At 35.2% G+C, this 22751-nt stretch overlaps 1 protein-coding gene across 5 annotated transcripts in view; it reads left to right on the top strand.

Annotated features, from left to right (window-relative positions):
- The window catches only part of Nrxn1 (neurexin 1), a 1024002-nt gene that overhangs the window by 863507 nt on the left and 137744 nt on the right, over nt 1–22751 (top strand). For all 5 annotated transcript variants that reach the window (XM_013018013.1, XM_013018015.1, XM_013018014.1 and 2 more), the window contains one exon: nt 4936–5107. In XM_013018013.1, the coding sequence (XP_012873467.1) occupies nt 4936–5107 (172 nt within the window). The remainder of the gene's footprint in view (nt 1–4935; nt 5108–22751) is intronic.

Here is a 22751-nt window from a genome sequence, read left to right as displayed (position 1 = left end):
TTCTTATAATAGATTATTGAAATTATGGTCTGAGCCTGTTATTCATTTCAAGGGAGAAACAGATAATACAGAGAGATCGCTACATGTCCAGTGAAATGACTGCTGGTTTTGCTAATGCAATATTCATGAGAATTTGCCCAAGACAATCACATTTAATCCTGGAAAATAAGAATACGAAATGAATTCGTTTAAATTATAATTATCCATTGGCAAGAAAGTTTAACAAGATTTATTGTTTATGTAATTGAAATGACTTAATATCCTGTCAACATGTTTTGAGGATATTGTTTTGAGGACAGTTATAGTTTTTGAAGGGAAACCTAATATTGACCTTAAAAGATATATTTGATAGTAATATTAATATGGAAGTATTAATTTTCAGAGGAAAATGACCCTTTGGCTATCACTTATGCTCAAATTGTTTTTCTAGGACTTTTCATGCAGTTTAAACTAAAGTAGAGAGTGTCCTAAGTGGGAACGATCTATTGTTTAGAGTTCCTGGGGTACTGTTCAGCTTTATCCTAGCCAACTCTGCAGGGTTTAAGTCAGTGACAGGTCAAAGGTACTGAAAGTAGAGTTAAGAAGATCAACATACTCAAGAATAGACAGGAATCATTTAAAAGTCAGGAGCTTTCTGGGCATCATTGACCTTCATTGTTCCTTAATTATTTCCTTATTTTGTTACAAAAAAAAACAAAACCTATAAAATCTAGGAACTTTTACACTATAGCAGATGAGCATTGTATATTTCAAGTGCAGGAAACTGTAAAAACTGAAAAAAAAGTTAAACTTGCAAAACTTTGTTTTGAGTTTGGGTTTCTTTTTTTTTCAGCTTTAGCGTTATAGTGATTCTATTCACAGAATTCAAATTCCCTTGGTAAATATAAGTCTGAGGAAAAATAGATCATGGCCTTGCTATCAGAACAAGTAAGAGACACGTGTACTTTAGAGGAAAAAAATAAAATCCCTCTAAATAGGCAACACCAGAGTAGCAAATATCTTCATGGCAAGAGTTGCTGCCTAGGTTATGACCACACTATAAACCTGTTCTGAAAAAAGAGTTCTTCCTGACCCCCTGAGGAAGTTTATGGACAGTGTCGACATTACCTTGGTCACGACCAGCTAGTAAGAGCCATCTGTTCACTTTTAGACATGGAGAATAACTCCAGTTCATAGCAAATGCTTCAACTTAACCCGTTAACTCCGCTTAAGCCATACCAGAGATGATACCTGCACTGAGAGGGAAAACACAATTGATTTTCCTTTTCCTTCCATGACTGTCATTTCTCCTCTTCCTCCCTGAAGGATTCAAGTGAGGGACAGAAAAGACCTTGCTTGGCTAACATCTATCTGGGCTCAGCCAAGGCTTGAAGCTTGCAAGGGTAGAGAGGGAACAGTTTCAAATGAGTGTTTTTAGATTTTTAAATCCCAGCACTAAAATTTCCTTACCTAAAATTTCCTCCAATCGAAGGCTAGTCATTTAGGGTTCCTACCTCAGCCATTGGGAATCCACAGTTGCAAGACTCCAAGTTCTTTCTGCTGATTTCTTTCCTCCTCAGTGGGCCCACTGAACAATATCTAACATGAATCTGTGCTGGGGGTCAAACTTCTGATCCACAGTTCCTATTCATGAGTCCTCTGTCTTAACAAACACACAAGTGGCCTGAGGTTCTGTAGCATCTTTGTTCTGTCATCAGGGATTCAATCGTTCTTGGAGATATCTTAGGGTAGTGAAGTCTCAGGTTACCAGGGACTGCTACCACCGCTTCAAATTCCACAAGACACCTACAAAACTTTCTGAGCTGCTCCACTCAAGTCTTTTCTCCCTGCAGTCCAGATAAGAGTACACTAATCTTCCACTTGGAAAGGACATTGCAAATCCAGACTCTATCTTGAAATTTGCTTCTAATGATCACTCTGACCTTGGCCTTTTCTCCTGCTTTGTTTTGTTGTTGTTGTTTGTTTTGTCATTGTTGTTGTTTGTTTTTCTTTTGAACCTTACTAGTATTTGATCTCAGAGCTTCATGAGTTCTAGGCAAAAGCTCTACCACTTGAGCCATACCTCAGATGAGATCCTTTCTTTTGGGTTATTTTTGAGGTATTATCTTGCTGGGTCTGAGCTGGCCTGGATCCAGTCCAGCTTTCTCTGTTCAGACAGAAACTCACAAACTTTTACCCCTGGAACCATGGTCCTCCTTATCTCAGCTTCTTAAATAGCTAGGATTACACATGTAAGCCACCTGGCTTGGTCTTCCTTCCTTTTTTGGTGATCTGGCTTCAGGGCCCTAGAAATAGGTTTTAATGCAATTCTCCTTTCAAGTCTAGTTTAAGCAATTTTGTACTTAATTTTGTGAAAATGGAAACTACAATCTGCTTTTAGACTTGCCACCAAGCTGGAACTGAAACGAACAAACAAATCTCCTCATTTTAACCCTTCATTTTAACGTCTTAATTGCTTACAGTGCATCACAAAATGATTTCAAGTAGGCATTGATCCATGTCTACCAACCAAATGACAATCCAAACTCCCATGTTATTTCTATTTTAGCAGTGGAGATAAAACAGGTAGCAAAAAACTCACAAGATTTACCAACTCTCATAAATGTAGCTATAAGATTACCCAGTGCTCTTCTATTGAGGACTGTGTAGTAATTGACAGCACAGACCCTGCCTGGGGTCTTGAATCAGACTGCCTGGCCTTGAATCATAGATATTTTTTTTCTTGTTGTTACATAACCATTTTGTGCCTCAGTCTTCTCATGTATAATATGGAGTCAAAAATATTACTTCCTCGTGGAACTGTTATGAGGTATACCAGACTTGGTCTTTATTAAGCATTTTGAACACTAAATACATATTTGACTGTTAATAATCTGAGTCAGGGCTGAGAAGGTAGCTTGGTGGTAGAGCACTTGACTTGCATGCATGAAGCCTTGGGTTCTATTCCTCAGCACCACATGAGCAGAAAATGCCAGACGTGGCGCTGTGGCTCAAGTGGTAGAGTGCTAGCCTTGAGCTGAAGAGCTGAGGGACAGTACCCAGGCCCAGAGTTCAGGCCCCACAGCCAACAACAACAACAAATAATAATAATAATAAAAATAACCTGAGTCAACATGGGAAGAACAGTTTTAATACGTGTACAGACTTTTGGTATGTTTCCCTTGAAATTAGTTTTGTTTTAAATTTCTGCTCATATCTTATTATCTTTACATTTTAAATATATGCTATTGTAAGCCATTTCTGGTAATTCTGTAGAAAAATTAGGGTAATCAATATTTTCATATTTTAATCAAAATAAAAATCTTATTCATGGGTTTATGGAGACTTCTTAAAAATTTTAATAGCATGTATCACATATATTTTATGCATACTCATAAAGTTCTCATTGTAGCAGGATCTCTATTTGCTCATTTTCAATAAATTACTTAAATGAGGTATTTTCATATTTTGCATATATTTATACTTTACAATGTATTGTTACAGTTTAACACTACAGGAAATTGTAAGACTTTAAGAGATATGATGTGTAGGTTATATAACAAAAGGAAGTACATTTTAAAGTCAAACTTATCCCTCCAGCCTAAAGAAAGTAAAAACAAAACATAAAACATCAAACTACTTTTTCATGAGAGAGCCTGTAGGGATGGTAGGTAACAGCAAGGAGAAAAAACAAATAAGCTCAGGATGTTTGCATCAACAGGACAATCAATGAACAATGTCACAAATAATGTGTACCCTTCCCTTCAATGAATGCAGTCATACCCATGACTCTGCCACCCTCTCCCTTCCCAACAACGCTTCTCAATGTAACTTGGAACATTATCTGGCCCACCTCATTTTAAGGATGAGAATCCAGCAAGGCACCAAGAGAATATAGTCAAATAATCCTTCAGGCTTAAAATTTCTATAGGAATGGATGGCTGTCTGTCCTCTCAACCCTCTCCCCCCATGCCATTTCTCAACTAAGGTTTGATGAAAGGCAGGCTAGAAACACTCCGAGGTTCTGGGTTCTGACAAAAGTGTAGGTATTCTGCACTGTGGAATAAATGGCAACTTCTCATGCTTTGCAAATGGACTGAACTCATCATGGAGTTGCTGGTCCCACTTCTCAGCAGCATGAGACACAGCACATGTTTCTGTTTGCCACCTCATGCTCTGAAACTCAAAGCCAAACGCCACAACTCTACACTTAGAATGCTTGGTGAAATGTTTCTTAGACCAATTGTGATAGTTCATAAATAACTTTCTTTTTAGCTTCATCATGGCTTAATCTGAAAAAGAAGCAATGGAATCCTATTTCTAATCCATCTCCATGAACTCACATGGCCTCAATCAAGTCTTTCTTAGTATCTCTTATGTCATAGTTTTATCATCTGTAAAATAAACATGCTGAAGAAATTTTAGGCTGTTATTAGCATTCGGTAATTTTGTAAATAATGAATAAGAAATTGCACATATTAAATGCCTATCTTGATGTCCCATTCCTTTTAGAATGATTTCCTGGATTGTGAGCATTTGGCACTTATTTCTAAACAGACCTTAATGTTCTTATTTTTTCCAGTTAAAAGGGAGAATAGCAAGTCTCATTTTTCTTGTGAAATGGGGAGAGTGGACTAATGGCTGTGGGAAGGGACTTGAAAGGATGTCCTTTTATACTGGCAGCTGGGCACCTTCCTCATGGCCAGCCTCTGGGAAGAAAAGTGTGTCTTTTGGAATATTAATTATCTATGAAAAAGATGGCTCAGATTTGCCCAAATATTAAGAGTTTTGCCTCTTTTTTTAACTACATGCAGTTTTTTTCAGATGTAAAAATCAGAGGCAAACAGCTGTCATCCAGAGCATGCTCTTGAATAAGATCTTGCAATTCTTGAATGCTTACTGATCAATCTGAGCTAATTCGGGTTTTTTTGTTTGTTTGTTTTTCCTTTGTTCCAGCATCAAGGCAAAATTGGGGTTAAGTTTAATGTTGGGACAGACGACATCGCCATTGAAGAGTCCAATGCAATCATTAATGATGGGAAATACCATGTAGTGCGATTCACAAGGAGTGGCGGCAATGCCACGTTACAGGTGGACAGCTGGCCCGTGATTGAGCGCTACCCTGCAGGTATGCCAGTAAATATGTATCTGGGAAAGATTTTTATGAAACACAAACTGAAAAACAAAAGCACTGTTTTGTGTCCATTTCTCCAAAATATGATTTTCTGAGAAACCATCAAATATTTATTGGACTTTAGAGTCATGTCAATGTAATTCTGTCCTCGACTGTTCTTGCTACCGTTTACCAATGGCATTTTATAGGTGAACTTGAAGGCACATGCTATCGTTTGCAAAATCTAGGACATCAATGAAACAAACAAAAAAAAGCACACATCAAAGGCATATCACGTCAAAACTCTTTTCTTTACTGAATCCTTGCATTTGAACAAAGGAAAGGCTTTGTCAAAAGTAACAAAGGTAAAATTTTAAACCAAGGGAGAATAGATTATAACACCTTTCTTTTTTTTTCTGGAGAAAGCAAGGCTAGACTATTCCTTTGATGGTAAAGCACAGTTGGGATTCACGAATCATGTAGGAAGAGCAGGAGGCCAGCAGAGAGCATCAGAATCAGCAGTAATTAGTACAAAGGCACTGTCAATTAGCAGACAGAACATGTATGTACAAGGAGTCTCTTGTTTTCATGTAACCATGGAACTCTGTGAGGATTCTGGATACAACTATCCATTGCTCATTTGAAGTCTGTAAAATTGATGGTGTTTTATATAGCTCACTATAATACAGTATACAGAGCCAGTATAAAACAATTTTTCATCTGTCACAAGGAAAGTGATAGCCATGTGTATATAGAATTAACTCTTCTGTTACAACTACCTGCCACTTGGAAGAAGAAATTTAATGATATCACTAATGTATTACATAAATCCTAATTTTTCCTTAGTACTGTCTCACAATAGGAAATGAAATGTGGCTGGTGCTTCGATTCATATCATTTTCCAGCTTCAAGTCCCAGTTCTAAATCATTCTATAAGACTATACTTTGGGAAATATATGTATTTTTTAACTTTGCATAAGATAAAACTTTTATATGATAAAATTTGAAAGGAAGTAAATTTGAAAGGGTCTGTTATAATACTGGCAAATAATAAGCACTCAAAAATATTTTCCAAATTGGTATCCTGGGAATTTTCACAACTTTTACACAACAAGTATGTAAACATAGTACTTCTGTTGGTAACTATAGTAGAATAAGGGAATGGAAGATCTGAAAGAAAATTAATTTTAAAGCATATGTATTACACGTACAGCCTGACAATTCTATTGCATTCACTGAAATCCTAATACATACATACTTTTCAAAAACTAATATCTACAACCACGTTGGAATTATAAAAGACAATTTTCCCAAAATACAGATTTGTCAGTCCCTGTTTTCTGAGAGGAAGTTATTGCATTTGATGTGATATAAAGTGGGAAAGATAACATCTAGGCTTTGGCCCAGAGTGGTATCACCTGTGAACTGTAGACTTGAACTTGGATAAACAACATTCCTTCCAATTGGTAGCATAGGATGGCATCTCAAAGTCTAGCTTTGTTTCAAGAGTTAATGCTTTAAAAATCATCTGTGTTTCCTAAGTTTTACGAGAACTGCCCAACATGTTGCCTTTAAGAACCATTAATAATTTCTGTTATTGTTTGAAATTAGTAATATTTACCTACCTATCTAGAGGAAGTTCTGCTCAATGTAATTTGGGGAATTCTGAGAAAACTAAATTAACTAACTTTTGTTTTATTTTGTTATTTTATGTTAGCTATATGCACATTACATCTACAAACAGAAATATGGTTACATATATATATATATATACATATATCACAAATAGAGATGATCCAAATCTGGAGTGATAATACATTCCATACATTTTAGTAAACAATGTTTCCTTATCTCATAACTTCATTCTATGTGATTAATAATCTTATCAATAATCTTATCTGCATACACAGATAACTGTGTATAGGATCAAGAATTGGTCTGGTCCCTGCTTTTCTTGTTACAGGCTAATGTCCAATTTGATATAAAATACACATACAAAGATTTAATTATATGTAAAAACTCAGAAAAGTCACCATCAAAAGTTTAATTAAGGGCAGGTGCTGGTGGCTTATGCTGTAATCCTAGCAAAGAGGAGGCTGAGATCTGAGGATTGTGGTTTGAAGCCAGTTTGTAAAAAAAATAAATCTATGATACTATTACTTCCAATTAACCACCAAAGAGCCAAAAATGGAGCTGTGACTCAAGTGGTAGAGTGCCAGCCTTAAGCGAGAAAACTCAGGGACAGTTTTCAAGTCCCTGTGCCAGCACACTTAAAAAAAATCAAATAATCATCAGCTCTATATGAATTTTAGCGTGATGCTAGAGGAGAAGAAAATAGTTATGAAAATTTCAAATACCCCTTTCTCCTGGAACTTCCTTGCCAGGAAGGCCATAAGAGGCTGAGCACAACTTTTAATTTGTGTGTTATAAAGATTGAAGCTTTTAGAACAAAGGGATTTTTGAATATGAGTTCAATATCAAGGTCTAGTGTAGTATGGCTTTTTATTGGTCTGTGGTGTGGCTATTTTTATTTTTAAAATTTGAAGCAAGGGGTTGTTATTCATTAGAAAAGCACCTGACTAATGCTTTTACCACCAAATCCTATCATCAAAGAAGCAGGAGAGGAACCAACAGACTATATTTGGTTCCTTTTAAAGTGCCTGCACTGAAAAATATAGGTAATAAGGGTTGAAATTAGTAATTAAATATAGCACTTAACCTTCCATTATAGGGCTTTGTGGTAAGTGCTTTTATATGAAGCAATTCATCTGTAGCAACACTATACCTTTAATGAAAAGCACCTAACGCATTGACCAGTGGTATTACCCTGTAATTGTCTGGATGGCTTTCATCGGGAAACTAATTAGTAGAGGTAAATTTTATGCTCTTTTGGAGAATATGAGGTATTCCTATATCCAACAGTTCACATTTTAGAATAAATATTGAATTTTTTCTGAATAGCAGACTTAGTTTTCATTATTTTCTGAGCATGGAGCGAAGTACTGAAATAATATTGTGTGCAAACCATTTAAAGCTGAGAAGCCAATTTTTGGTGCATGCCAGGTAAATCTCAAGAATATAATACATCATTAATTTCTGATTTGCCCCTGATTACAGTTACACTGCAATTTTTTTCTCAACCAAAATAGAGCCTCCTCTTCCCATAACATTAATCCATAAAGCCTAACATCATCCCATTTGCCCAAAGTCTAGATTACTCTAACCAAATAACAGCAATCTTTGAAGATAAAATTCTGAATTCACTTGAATGCCACTGAATGCCAAACAATTTCTTTTATACTTTCTCACTGTCAGATATCCATTCTATTCCTAAGCTAGCACATTAACTCGAGATCCACAAAAGAGATCCAGGCTTACACTTCCAATTAGAAAGATCATTTTTAAATGTTGGAAATTAAGCAGATTATACATAGAAAAATATGAGAGGGGCTGGGAAGGTGACTCAGTGGTAGAGTGCTTGCCTTGCATGCATGAGGCCCTGGGTTCGATTCCTTAGCACCACATAAGTAGAAAAAGCTGGAAGTGGTGCTTGAGCTGAAGAGCTGAGGGACAGTGCACAGGCCCAGAGTTCAGGCCCCATGACCAGCAAAAAAAAAATATGAGAATATTTCAGATTTAGCTAAGAATAAAATACGAAATAGAAATAAAGGGCAAAAATTTTCAAAGAGGAATTTTGGAATTAGTAGTACATAGTACACTATGCAAATAAATAATTCAATAACTCTCTTTTTTATTTTTTGGTCAGTTGTGGGGCTTGAACTCTGGGCCTGGGTGCTGTCCCTGAGCTCTTCAGCTCAAGGGGAGGGCTCTACCACTTGAGCTACAGTGTCACTTCTGATTTTCTAGTGAAAACAAATAATTAGCTTAAGGAGATTTTTGATGCTTGTATTTACTTAGATGGGATTTCCAAGAAGAAATAGACAGTGAAAGTATTCAAAAAACCATCAAACAGTTCATGTTAAAAAAAACAACTAAGAGAGATGTGACAAAATAGGAATATATAATATAACCCAATAAAAGATATCCTATATCCTTCACTTTTTGTTTTCTCATTTCTCTTCATCTTCCGATTTTTTTCTGTTCTCGCTTCTTGTCTCCCTCCCTCTTCCCTTCTCTATTCTCTCTTCTCTCCCTCCTTTCCCTCCTCCCCAGCACAATAATTTTATGGTGTTTCACTAGGAGGCACTAGATACCAATGAACTGGAAACCTGTGGTAGGAATATACTGAAATTAAAGACAATGATATTTGATTGCTAAAAAATTAGTCTGGCTAGGTCAAATGAAATGCCCTAACTGTCACAGTTAGTAGTAGAGTTTAATTGCTGCTACTTTAAAGAAAGGAGCAACTGTGGAATGTTGTGATGAGGGCTGGGAGGACAAGAATAACCCTTAGAAGACTTAAAAAAAAAAACCAACAACAACAACAAAAAACACCACAACCACACCATTCAGCTGGAAGGTCTTCTGTGTATTAACTCTAATTTGAAGCTCTTATTTTCATTGGTGAAAGATAGTAAAATATTTCAGGCCTCAGAGAAGCCCTACTGGTTATTTGCCTTTATATTTTACACAATTAGCTTAGATGAATTGATTTGTAAATTCAAGTCCCCAACAATGCATTTGTTATATAAGTCATTTTTTTATCCAGAGTTTTCTATGTTGATCCTGAAGTATTGATTAAATTTGGTAACTTTGGTTATTTCACTTTTTTTTTTTACTAAGAGTGACTAACTAAGAAATCTACTTCATTATAATCATAACACTTGAAGGAGCAAAAGTTCCATGTTCTGTTCTAGCTTCTTCATTAATCAGAACACCAGATAGAATTTTGAAAAAGTCATGTGATTTGCTGGATGATTTTTACTCTGCTAGCTAGTAGCTAAGTCGATACTATACTTGGGGTCTTTTGTCTGTAAACTATACATGTTTATGCCATGGAGACAGGAATTAACACAGATTATTAGGTTAATCTTGCAGCATGGTATAGCTAAAATGTCATGGATTATAATAACAATCATAGGTATCTGTTATTCTGTGTCTCAGTGCTATTTCTGCTGATCCACATATGCTATATATGTTTTAAATAAAAACACATGGAATAATGATGATAGTTTACTCACAAAAACAATATTTATTGTGTCTTGACAAAAATTGTCAAACAATAATACTCACTAGTAGGTATGAAAACCTAATCAGCAAATTAAGTAAACATGTATAGATTAGTAAAATTAGAATATTAGAATCCTTAATGCATCTTTGAAAGAAAGACACATTAGTAGAAGAGTAGCTGTATATTCTGGTTATGTATGACTGTAGCCAGTAGTAAACACATGACCCAATGTCCTTCTTATAAACCTGAAATAGTAAAAAATATAAATTTCTTGTAGAAACTAAGAACCAGTCCAAAACAAGTAAAAACATTTCAAAATAGATGTCCAATTTGGGGTAGAGTTTAACAAAAGAAATAATAGCAAGGGCTTGACCCATCATAGACAATTAACAATTGACTAATTCTAGACTCCTTATTTAATTCCTGGGGCAAATTACTTTCTTTTACTGGTGTTTTTTGTTTTTCTTAGCCAAAATATATGCTTAGGCTTTGTGAATAATTATTTTATTTCATAAATATTTGCCATCTGTTTGACATAGCCGTCAATTAATCAAAAATTTCCATAATAAATTTCATATATTCTAAGAAATCCTAGAACAAGTGTTGAACTCTGATAACTTTTCCTGTTAATTATATTTTTTCATAGCATTCAACCTATCTGGGACTTTGGAGATATTTTCAATGATGAAGCATAACAAACACTTTATGGAGACATACAGTTCATATGCCTGCCTGAAATTCTCAACTTAGATTCAAAGAATTTGTGTCCAAGGAAATTGAAACATAAGATCTATTCTTAGATTTCTCAATTGTTTTTACATTCTCCATCACCTAGATTTTTAACATATATTAGAATATTTTTGTTGTTGTAAGACATATTAGTTTTTAAAAATCTAAAAAACAATAAGTACTTTAGATAGTTTGATGAGTGTTGGATTCTTTGGCCTGCTTTGACTGTCAAATATATAATATGCAGCTATTTTCCAGATATTATTCTCTATAGTACACCAAAAGCAAAGGATGGTATATTAACAAGGCTATTTCATCTTTTTAATGTAACACGACTTGTCTCATTTTTAAAATGAAACTCATACAGTTTGGCTCTAAGCTGCTTGCTTTGTTCTATTTTTGACTTGATTTATGGGAGTATTTTTCATGTTCTATCCTAGGAAACATGTCAATGAAACTGTGACCTCCAGAAAACTGTTAACACTAAAGGCTAAACTATCTGTCTCCTATCAGTATTCTGCCCATTGTAATCAGGGCAGATTCTCACAGAGCTAAATTAATCATTGTCTACAAGACAAGATCATTCAAAAATCCCAGTTGACCTTAGAAAACAACTGTATTATTAGATGTTTATTGCTGACAGAACAGAAATTATCCGATAAAAACATACATATCAGATACAAATGATGTAAGAAACTTCCGTGAATGATGGAGAAAAATGCAATTCAACATTTTGTCCTTCTCTTTCTCCCTCTCCCTCTCTCTTCTTCTTCTCTTATGCCTTCTCTCTCTCTCCCTCTCCTCCTCCCTCTCCCTCTCTTCTTCTCCCTCTCCTCCTCCCTCTCCCTCTCCCTTTTGTGTACTCTCTCCTTCTTTATCTTCATCTCTCTTTCCTTGTTTGTCTTTGTCTCTTTCTCTGTCCCTCTGTCTGTCTCAGTCTCTGTCTCTGCCTTTCTCTTTGTTTCTATTCTACAATTTTCTTTCACTTTAATGCATTTTACAATAAAGCCAAAATAATGGAGTTTTATAACATCATTCTTAATATAAAGACCCTCAATGAAATAGAATAATATTTAAAAATGCACAATTTCCCTATATTTGTGGTGGAAAACAAACACATTTAAAGAATAAATTCTATTTTGAAACATTTAATAAATAAGAATTTTCTTCATTTGGTTTTGACTTTTCACTGGTCCTTTTTGCTTGGACAAATTCTCAAATTCTATTACTTAGAAACCAACCAATACAAATCGATATTTATTGATCACTAGTACATTCAAGGAGTTTTGCTAAATAGATTAAATCTATGCTATGTAAAAATAGCAACCTTTCAGCCAGGCACCAGTGGATCAAGCCTAAAATCCTAGGTACTCAAGTGTATGAGATCCAGTGGACTGTAGATTGAGATAAGTGCTTAGGGGAATAACAAAGTGCTGAAATAAGGTCACAGGATGATCCCATTGTAACAGTGACACTCACTATATTGGAAATGAACTTTACAACTTGAGGGGAAGGGGAGGAGTGAGAGAGGTGGGGGGAGGTGGTATAGTTAGAGGAAAACAAAGGAGAGGGTATCAATTTTCAACAAGAAATGTACTCATTACCTTCCTCATGTAACTGTAACCCCTCTGTACAGGATCTTCACAATACAATTTAAAAAATATTAAAAAATAAATTAACAGCAAGAAACAGGGCTGAAGGTGTGGCTCAAGTGCTGGAGAGCAGCAAAGCAAGGAAGCTAAGCAATTCCATATTCTAGGACTAATAAAGAGAAAAATGAAGTTCTGAATCATGAGTCCTAGATTCCTATTCACTCTTAATCTTCATATTTTTATTTTTCCACTGTACACTGTATCTAGAGATTTAAATTTCCTTTTTTACCTCCTTTTTTCACCTCTCTTTTCTATAAAGGAAATGTCTTTTAGGAAGATTTAGATTGGATTCCTCCACAATTTTTTACTCTTCTCTCAACTTCTCTTTTGTCTCAAATCCTGAAAGACTTCCTAGAGTTTGCATGTAACATAATCAACAAATTAAACCAAATAATTATTTGTCTTCTGAGAAGTGTTTAGAAGATAAATCTGCCTTCCTTATGCAAACCAAATAAGTACAAATAAATACAAAATTTAAAAGGTTTACATCTCATGTCTTCTCTTTCTCCTTTGTTCTCTCTCTCCTTCTCTCTCCCTTCCATCTCCTCCTTTCCTTCTTTCCTCCTCCTTCCTCTTCTATCAGTCCCTCCCTTTCCTCCCTCCCTCCCCACTCTTTCTCCTCTCTCTCTCTCTCTCTCTCTCTCTCTCTCCCTCTCTCCCTCTCTCCCTCTCTCCCTCTCTCTCTCAACTTTAAAGTGCTAGGATTATTGATGTACATCACCATACCTAGCAAGTTATTATTAAATTTTTTTGTCGGTTTTGGGGCCTGAACTCTGGCCTGGGCACTGTCCCAGAGCTCTACAGCTCAAGGTTAGCACTTTACCACTTAAGCCACAGTGTCACTTCCGGCTTTTTCTGCTTTTGTGGTGCTGAGAAATCAAACCCTGGACCTCATGCATGCAAGGCAAGCACTCTACCACTGAACCACCTTCCCAGCCCCACAAGTTAAATTCTTATTACAAGGTAGATAAATACTAATTTCATTTCAATAAAAGTATTTATTTTAAACAAGAGCATAGAATTATTTATGATGAATTTAAATAAGAGTTTCTAAAGGTATTGTCTTGACATTGCAGTGAAGGGCTTTTCTTAAATTATAATCAGATTAATGAATCTACCTGCTGGTTATAAATAAATTGACCATATCAGATATAAAAAGTATAACCACCAATATAAATTTCAATTTTAAGGAAGTGAGATGGAAAAGAGTTTTAAAAAGAAAGATTAAATGCCAAAAATTACACTTTGATGAACATTAATAGGCTTTCAGAAAACTTCAAATGCTTTTCAGTTGATTTTAGTAAGATTTCTAGTTTTTTAAAAGTGCTGGTACCTTGTAGTGTAATTATCTGAGATTAATGGAAGATAAATCATGTTAACAACTCAATGCAAACTTTTTCTTTCTTAACACTTTCCCAATTCAACTGGCTTTATATCTTCTTATGAGGTTTTTGTTAAATTTCCCAGAAATATTTATATATTTTTGATGAATACATATACATTTTTAAACTTACTGTGTGATTTTTATCATCTCGGATTTGAATGTCACTATTTGAGCAACAAGCATTAACCAGTCTCATGGTTCTCATGCCATTTCTTTTTGGCCAATCATCTGTCTATTCTTCTTGCCAGCTTAGAAATAGATGGTCATGTGATCAAATGTGACCGAGTATTAAAAGGTTAAAATACTATATCCTGGCATCAAGGACTTTTGTAGACACACTGCCTCTCTAAAACCTTGATATATTTGCAGATATACAGAACATTATGCATATTAGTATTAGGAGACACTGCTCAGCCTCTTTATGGATCACCTCTGTTCCATGTGATTTTTGAGAACATTGAGAATTTAGAGGAAAAAAAATGAAATGTGCCTTCTGTGTCCTTAATTAACCTTGTAATGATAACCTTCTAGACACTGACATTGCCCTCTGGATATAGCCTTTACTAGCTCAGATAAAATTGTTTTCCATTAATAGAATAACATTTATACTTCCAATTTCGAGAAAAAATATTCTCTCAGTTGTAACTGTAAGGATGTCATAATCCTTCTAATACTTGTATTTGAGCCCAGATACATGCAGCAGCAAAAAGAAAACTCTTGATCTCATGTACTTCCTGATAAGATATTCTGAGAAAGCATTTCACTGGTAGTTTTGATAATGTCTATAAAACACATAATCTGATCATGGAGAACCCAAAGGGCATACCTTACCCAATAACGACCAATGCTTTTCATAAGTATGAAATGCATAAATGGCCAAGAAATGCAGCTCTGATGTAACAAAGGAGACATGGAAATTCAGTGTCGAATGAAATCTAGATTGGATCACAGCATATAATAGACATATTAGGTCAAGACTGGTGAAAAACTAGTGAATTGTACACGTTAGTCAATATCTGATTACTCATACAAATTCATTGATTCTGAGAGTTGTCCAAATTTTAATTAAGTTCTTAGTAGAGGAGACAGAAGTAAAATAAAAACTACCTGGAACTCTCATTTTCTCCTTTTTGTAACTCTTCTACTAATTGGATTATATTTCAAATTTTTAAAAATCTAACAAGAGTTTCTACTTAAGAATACCTTTCACTCACTTATTTTTATCATGCACAAAGAAGTAACTTAAACAATAAAACTTAGTGTCTGTGGAACTGTCAATCACATGTATTTGTTGTAGAAATCTATCTTCACATGAAAAATACATTTAGTCCTAGGGAATATAAACTTAATTTTGTGACAATCCAAAGGCATAACCTAATTGAATGCAGTGACTTCTTAATTAAGACAGAGTGATATAATAACTACCAAAAGCTGTTGAAGTCTGAAGCCTTTAAATAGACCATATATTAAAATTTAAATTCTGATGATGAATATTTTGTGTCACATCTAGTCTCATGGGTAGAAAAATTCCCAAAGATAGACTTTCATCTTCAACATTTGAAAGGCTGTTTTGTTTTTAGCTTTATGAATTAGACTGCCTTAAACAGCCTCTCTACTCCCTGGAAATGTGAGACTGAGTTTCTTCATGTTAGGTTTTATTGAGGTAATTTGTCATCTTGAGTGCATTCTCTGTATTGGTGGCCAGGATATTTTAAATGCCCATGGAGAATCCAAAAGAAAATAGATCTAATATAAGTTCATCTAGATATTACCATATGCATTTCCAATGATGTATTTTAACTAGATTTATGAGATATAAAACTGGAACAAAAAGAAGAACATTTACCCTTTTTCCAGAGAATGTTGACTAATTGATAATGTGCCATAACGATTTTTCAGGGTCACCTTTGCTGGAGCATTTTTTTTAAGTCCACATAGTCTTCTGTCCTCTCATTTATTATTTTTACTGCTCAAGTTGGCAAAGAACCTGGATGAGAGTGCCTTTTGTGCTTAGAGGAAAAACAAACAAAAGAAAAGAAGCTTTAAAATACACTGCCTAGATAGAAAAGGGCAGAATGGTTACAATCCCTGTAGGGAGCAGGGATGGGATAATAAGGCAAGGCCTGTGTTTTACAGAAAGGGAGTTAAAATAGAAGGTTACATCCATCAAATTGATGCAATAAAAGCAACCAATATTGCATTCATATTTGGGTTGAATAATTCATATTTGGGTACAATAATTCACCCCAAATCTTAGATGTTCACAAAACTCTTAAATTTTTGCCTTCAAGTGATGTTGTAAGATTACTTTTTTCAATTGTGAGTTAGAAATACAGTTAGTGATAGGCCTTAATATGTAAGATTATGTTGTAAGGTAGACATAAAAATCTATGTAAGTGTACATACTACTTCAGTAACACCCCAAAATGATGTTTATTTATTTTATGTAGGGAGCGGGGCCAGGGGGCTTGAACTCAGGATTTGGTAACTGTCCTTGAGGCTTTTTACTCAAGGCTAGCATTCTACTTCTTGAGCCATAACCCCACTTCCAGATTTTTGGTGGTTATTTGGAGATAAATGTCTCATGGACTTTCCTGCCCTGATTGGCTTTTAACAATAATCCTCAGATCTCAGCTTCCTAAGTAGCTAGGATTACAGATGTGAGCTAAGGGTTACTGGTTTAGTAATTATTTTTGGTAAATGGTTGCACATAAAGAGATTAAGATTGTTTACCAATCCAAGTATATCAATCTACTCCAGTGCTCTGAAGTATTATGCAATATTGCTTATGGTGATGATTTTTACTCCTTCTATGAAAAAACACAGAAAATTGAATTCCTTCTCTCCACCAGATTAGATGCTGTCATGATTTCAGGCATCCATTAAGAGTTTCAGAACATATTATATAAAAATAATATGGAGTAATAGTATGAAATATTAATAATTATGAAATATTAGTATAAAATATTGATAATGCTACATAATAATATTATTAAACATATGTGATCAATATAATATTATTCATAATTACATGATGATAATAATAATAATGGCAACCACAATTTTTCCTTCTGGGAGCAAATTTTTCTTATCTGGGCTGTCAGAACTGAATTCACATACACAGAGCTAAATCTCTCCAAAGGCTAGATTATTCTTCCTGAGCCTAGAAGACATGTAAGTCTTCTTCCCATTTCAAAATTTATCCCAAGCCATGAGCACTACAGATGCGTTCCTAGGAAGGATGTAATGTAATGTAAAGGAAATAAATGAGGCAGAATGTTTGTTCTAGAAGAATTTAGAGAATGGAGTGATTTGTGGTAATGAAGGCAGATTTTAAGAAGAGGAGCCAGGTATTTGAAAATCCTGGAAAAAATTATATTAAGTGAAGTAAGCCAGGCCCAAAGAAACATAAGTCCCATGGTTTCTCTTATTTGCAATATCTAGTGTATGTCTGAGTCAAGCAGAAAAGGTCAGGTAAGGTGATGTTAGGGAAATGAACCCTAAGATATGTATTCAAATGTTTTTTTTCTTTCATGTGATTGTTTCTAACATATTTATAAGATTATTTCTTTGTTGCTTTGTATGTCCATCTCCCCCAGTATAACCCCTGCTTTCACTGTAAAAAAAAGAAAAGAAAATCATGTGGATTTTAATAAACAGGAGTTGGAGAGATTGTGAGGTGGTGGGTGGACCATATAGCCTGAGAGTCACATCACACTCCCACCATAGAGGATGAACAGAGGCTGAAGTCAGCTCTGAGTTTAGATTGCCTAGTCATGTGCCCTGGTACAGGTGGAGTCCTTGGAGGAAAACTCTTTGCCATTTTTCACCAAACACTTCTGGCTGACCAGGATTTTATCTGTACTTCAATCATCCCAGGTCCTCCCTTTTTCTGACTCCATCAATGACAAGAAGTAAAAGTTACCACTCAAAGCTGGGCATGGTGGTGCATACCTGTAAATCTAGCATTTGGTGTGCTGAAGGAGAAGGAAAGTGTGTTCAAGGCCAGCCTGGGTTACATAGTGAGAAATTGTCCTAAATAAATAATTATTCAAGCAGGCCCAAATGCACAACAATAGAGAAATGCACTATTCACAGTCTTATGTAAGAGGAACAAAACAGGACAATCTGAAGCTTTTGTCACTTTACCTATATCAAAGCACATCTGCCTGTAGAACTACAACTATTGTTTGCCTTTTACCTTAGGAATCAGAATTAACCTAAGTTACTTATAAGTAACCTTGGGAGTAGGCCTGATTTTATTCTTGTCCAGATGGAGGAGCTGTAATTAGAAAACAATTATGATCAGATTTGAAATCTTTGTTTTTTAATCTATCTAAAATAATTTATCAATGCACAAATCTTGTGCTGGAGTTCTTCTTAGACATGGTTCATATATCTTGAATCATGTGCATATTTTTACTTAAAATTGATTTTTACTTTTTGCATAAAGATATTTCTCAAATATTTTTTCATCTTCATGCGAAAGCATTGAGAAAAGATAAGCAAGAAGAAGCATCAGAAAATGGATATAATTCTTCAATGTGCCAAGGATAGGCTCATGACATAGCCCCATTCATTTCCTACATACATTAAGATCTACATAATTGTGTAGGCTTTGATGAAAATCCAAAAGCCCAGCTACCTTTTTAATCCTTCGGTGTGCATTCATTAATATTTACTTCAACATTGCCCTCCTGCTGTGAGAGATTAGGTAAGCAATATAGGAATCAAAGAACACTATTCTTGGTTCCCCAGGAGTTTGAGGTGAAACCTTAGAGGAAGGCTAAAGTAGAGAATTAAGTACACTATGGGAAGTAAGTTTCAAATTTTATGAGAGCTACAAGAGAGGTAAAACACATAGGAGAACAATCCTGATCTATTCTAGAAAGAAGAAATTGACATATATTGGCTTTTATGTCTATTGAATCATGAAAGAAAGTGAACTGGAGATCAGAGGTGATTATGGGTCTGAAAATAGTATCAAACGTGATCATACTCTCCTGTGGTAACTTTATAGATATTAGTAATTAGCAATTAGTAATTAAAGTTATGGATCCCTGAGTGTTATCTAGACAATGACTGAAAAACTAAAAAAGACTTTCCTTGAGTATGTGAAATAGGGCCTGGATTTAGGGACATGATATAAGTTTCTATATGGGAGCTCAAAGAGAAGTTGAGCATAGTCTCTCAGTTTGTGGTGGCCAAGTGAATTTAACTATGTCCATCTGGATAATGTTCAGGTAACTTCTGCTGTATTTTAACAAATTATTAGTAAATAAATAGTGGTGATCATACTTGAGCATCATTTCTATAAACACGTATATTGCAAAATTCAAGTAAATTCTAACTCTTATTAAATTATTATTACATAATTTATATAAATTAAATCCCAAGCATCCTACCCTTTGAATTCTTAGTTGTTGTTATTCAGATAAAAATATTCCTCATTATACATGTGTCAAAATCTTCCTCACTATACCATCAAAGTAATAGCTAATTCCAATATTGGACTTCAATTTCCACTTATTTTCATTTTTCTTCATTTCATTTATTCTTTTCCACTAATCTTGAGTAATTTTTCTCATTGCTATTGTTTTATATCCATGATGCTATTAGTCTAATGATGTAAGATCTCTCTCTCTCTCTCTCTCTATTCCTGTTATCAGATACAAACCATGTATATATCTCCTAAGTATCCAATATTTTAATCTATCTGATATACAATTTGAATAAATTATAAGTTCAAGACCAAGCAGGGAAACATATTAAGAACTTTATCTCAAAAAAGGTAAACAAGGGGCTGGAAAGGTAGCTCAGTGGTAGAGCGCTTGCCTTGCATGCTTGAGGCCCTGGGTTCGATTCCTCAGTACCACATAAGCAAAAAAGAAAAAAGCCAGAGTGGCGCTGTGGCTCAAGTGGTAGAGTGCCAGCCCTGAGCTGAAGAGCTGAGGGACAGTGGCCAGGCCCAGAGTTCAGGCCCCATGACCGGCTCCAAAAAAAAAAGGTAAACAACAATAAAAAGCATGACTATTGCCAAGCAATGGTAGCTAACTTATCTCTAATAAATTCCCCAAAATCCAGAAGTGAGCTCTGATTCAAGTGGTTAGAACACCAGTCTTAAATGAAAAACTCAGGGACAGCATCCAGGCCCTGAGTTAAAGCATCAATAATATCATAGAAACACACACACACACACACACACACACACACACACAAATGAAATCTGAGGATATATTTTAGTAGTATAGTGCTTAATGATCATATACAGGTCCTGAGTTCTATTACACTACATAAAGAGAGAGAAAGAGGGGGGGGTTAAGAAAGAATATATATATTTATATGATGAAATTGGAATATTTAATGTTTTGTCAAGCCAGAACAAGATCTATTCTATTTGACCATGATTTGTGATGAGGTTCTTTTCATATTCTCTATATTTACTTTAAAAATGGAAACAACATGAGCAAGAATACATTTATGAGATAATGTACTTGGGATGTTAATGAGCTTGTGGTACCTTTCATACTCTCTTCTAATTCTGTCCCACTCGAGTCCAAAACATTAAGATCTTCAAGAAAATCTCCCCATGTGAGGTGGAAATTGGATCACATTCTCTCCAAAGTCATTTCATTTCCCAGGGTCTGCAACCCTGTGTCATTTATACAAGCCTGGAACCATTCCCACACACATGGGTTGCATCTTATTCTTAAAAATAGTGTGACAAGTCATACCCATGTTTACATGAGTGGTAAGAGTTAAAAAGCTTCAGTAATATATTGATGGGTGCATTATTGGAATGCAAATCTTGCATTCATTGGCTTTTTGTTTGGTTTTTGTTCTGTTTTACTTCTACAAAATTAAGCAGAATTGTCTATATTCCATAAACAGAGCCTCATATTATAAATATTTTTGGGGGGGTCCGGTCATGGGGCCTGAACTCTGGGCCTGGGTGCTGTCCCTCAGCTCTTCAGCTCAAGGCTAGCGCTCTACCACTGGAGCCACAACGCCACTTCCGCTTTTTTCTTTTTGCTTATGTGGTGCTGAGGAATTGAACCCAGGGCTTCAGGCATGCAAGACAAGTGCTCTACCACTGAGCCACCTTCCCAGCCCTATAAATACTTTTTAATAAGTTTTTTATTCTTAAAATACTGTACAGAGGGGTTACCGTTAAATGAGCAAGTAATGAGTACATTTCTTATCAAATATTGTTGCCTCCTCCTTTGTTTTTCCCCTATCATCCCTTCCCTCCCACTTCCACAACTACACACTCTCCCTTAAATAGTTTTTAAAAATATGGTTTAAAATTATTATGCTTGAAGCTAATCTTTCATTTGGGACAAGAAATGCATCATCTAGTGCTATATTAACTGTAATTTTCAGCTAAATGATAAATACTATATAAAATGTATAAAAACTAGGTATTGTTGAAATGATGTTATGTTTTGATCTCTCAGTTTAGTTATTAAAGAAAATTTCTTTCATAGGAAAATGTGGCTTTCTAGAATTTTTTTTTGTTTAAAAGACTAGCCAAATATGAGGGCTGGGACGTAGCTCAGTGGCAAAGCGCTTGCCTAGCAAGTGCAACGTCCTGGGTTCGATCCCCAGTACCAAAAAAGAAAAGACAAAAAAAATACAGTTAAAAAGACCAGCCAAATAAAGCATCCATGGTTATACCTGGCATGATAGCAGAACTGGAAATCCAGCCAGCCATTCCTCTTTTTCAAGCCAAAATTGTTTTCTTTTTCTTCTTCGTATGCCACATTCCTAATCGTGTGTGTGTGTGTGTGTGTGTGTGTGTGTGTGTGTGTGTGTGTGTGTGTGAAGAAAACCCAAAAATTCATTGCAGAATTATCTTTGGCATAAGCGCCATTAAATACCAACTTGATACAATATACACTTTTATTTCCTTCATGGTTTTCTGCTATGTGATTGAAACATCCAACTGTGTATTTATCTTTAAGGGCTTACATGCCATGTGTTTCTAACTGAAATGCCTGAGGATTTCCTAAAAATGAATTAGCACTCATAACATTTTATCCTATCCAGAGTAGAATCTCTGCATATCTCTACCAATAGCAGAGAGTATTGTGAAAGGAGTTGATTTCATGACAGTGCCTGTGGAATTATTTTTTACTTTCTAATACACAAGAAAAGCAATCACCACTTTAGTTACTAATTTTGTGAACAAAAAAGAATTTAGAGGGCATAGAAGACAAAAATTAGGATCAAGAATGAGCTTCACAAATATTCCAGAGTAGAGATTCATTAGTAAAGCATGCTAGAATAAAAGAAAATGGAAGAGACACTGTACATGAGGAGGTACAGTATATTAATGTGTTTAGTAAGACATTCAAATATTTGTATAAGACCTTCAATGTGTCTGGATCTGTGCTGGAGGAGATACATGGTGAACAAAATCAAACATCATCCTGATCTCATGCGGATCTACAGGAGTAGACACATGGTTTCAATTAATTTTTCTGGTCCCATGTGGTGAATAGGCCAAAAGAGGAAGTGCAAAGATGGGTGTCTGGAGCCAAGCTAGGAGCTGATACAGTAGTTCAGTGAGATGGAAAGACATGAATTAGGGTTGGTGGTCAATTTTTCCCTAACAGAAGAGAGCAGAAGTCAAAACAGGACATGTCACTCTCTTCTCCCAGGCATTTTCCTAAGGAAAAGGCAGACCAAAATGTAGGTAGGTAGAATGATGTAGCTCTGCCTAATATTTTATGCTCCATACTGAAGCTTAACACTTGGTTT

This window comes from Dipodomys ordii, unplaced genomic scaffold, assembly GCF_000151885.1.
Source record: "Dipodomys ordii isolate 6190 unplaced genomic scaffold, Dord_2.0 Scaffold37, whole genome shotgun sequence".
NCBI classification, from domain to species: Eukaryota; Metazoa; Chordata; class Mammalia; order Rodentia; family Heteromyidae; genus Dipodomys; species Dipodomys ordii.
The sequence above is the reverse complement of the archived record's forward strand: the minus strand, read 5'-3'. Positions and strand labels throughout refer to the sequence as shown.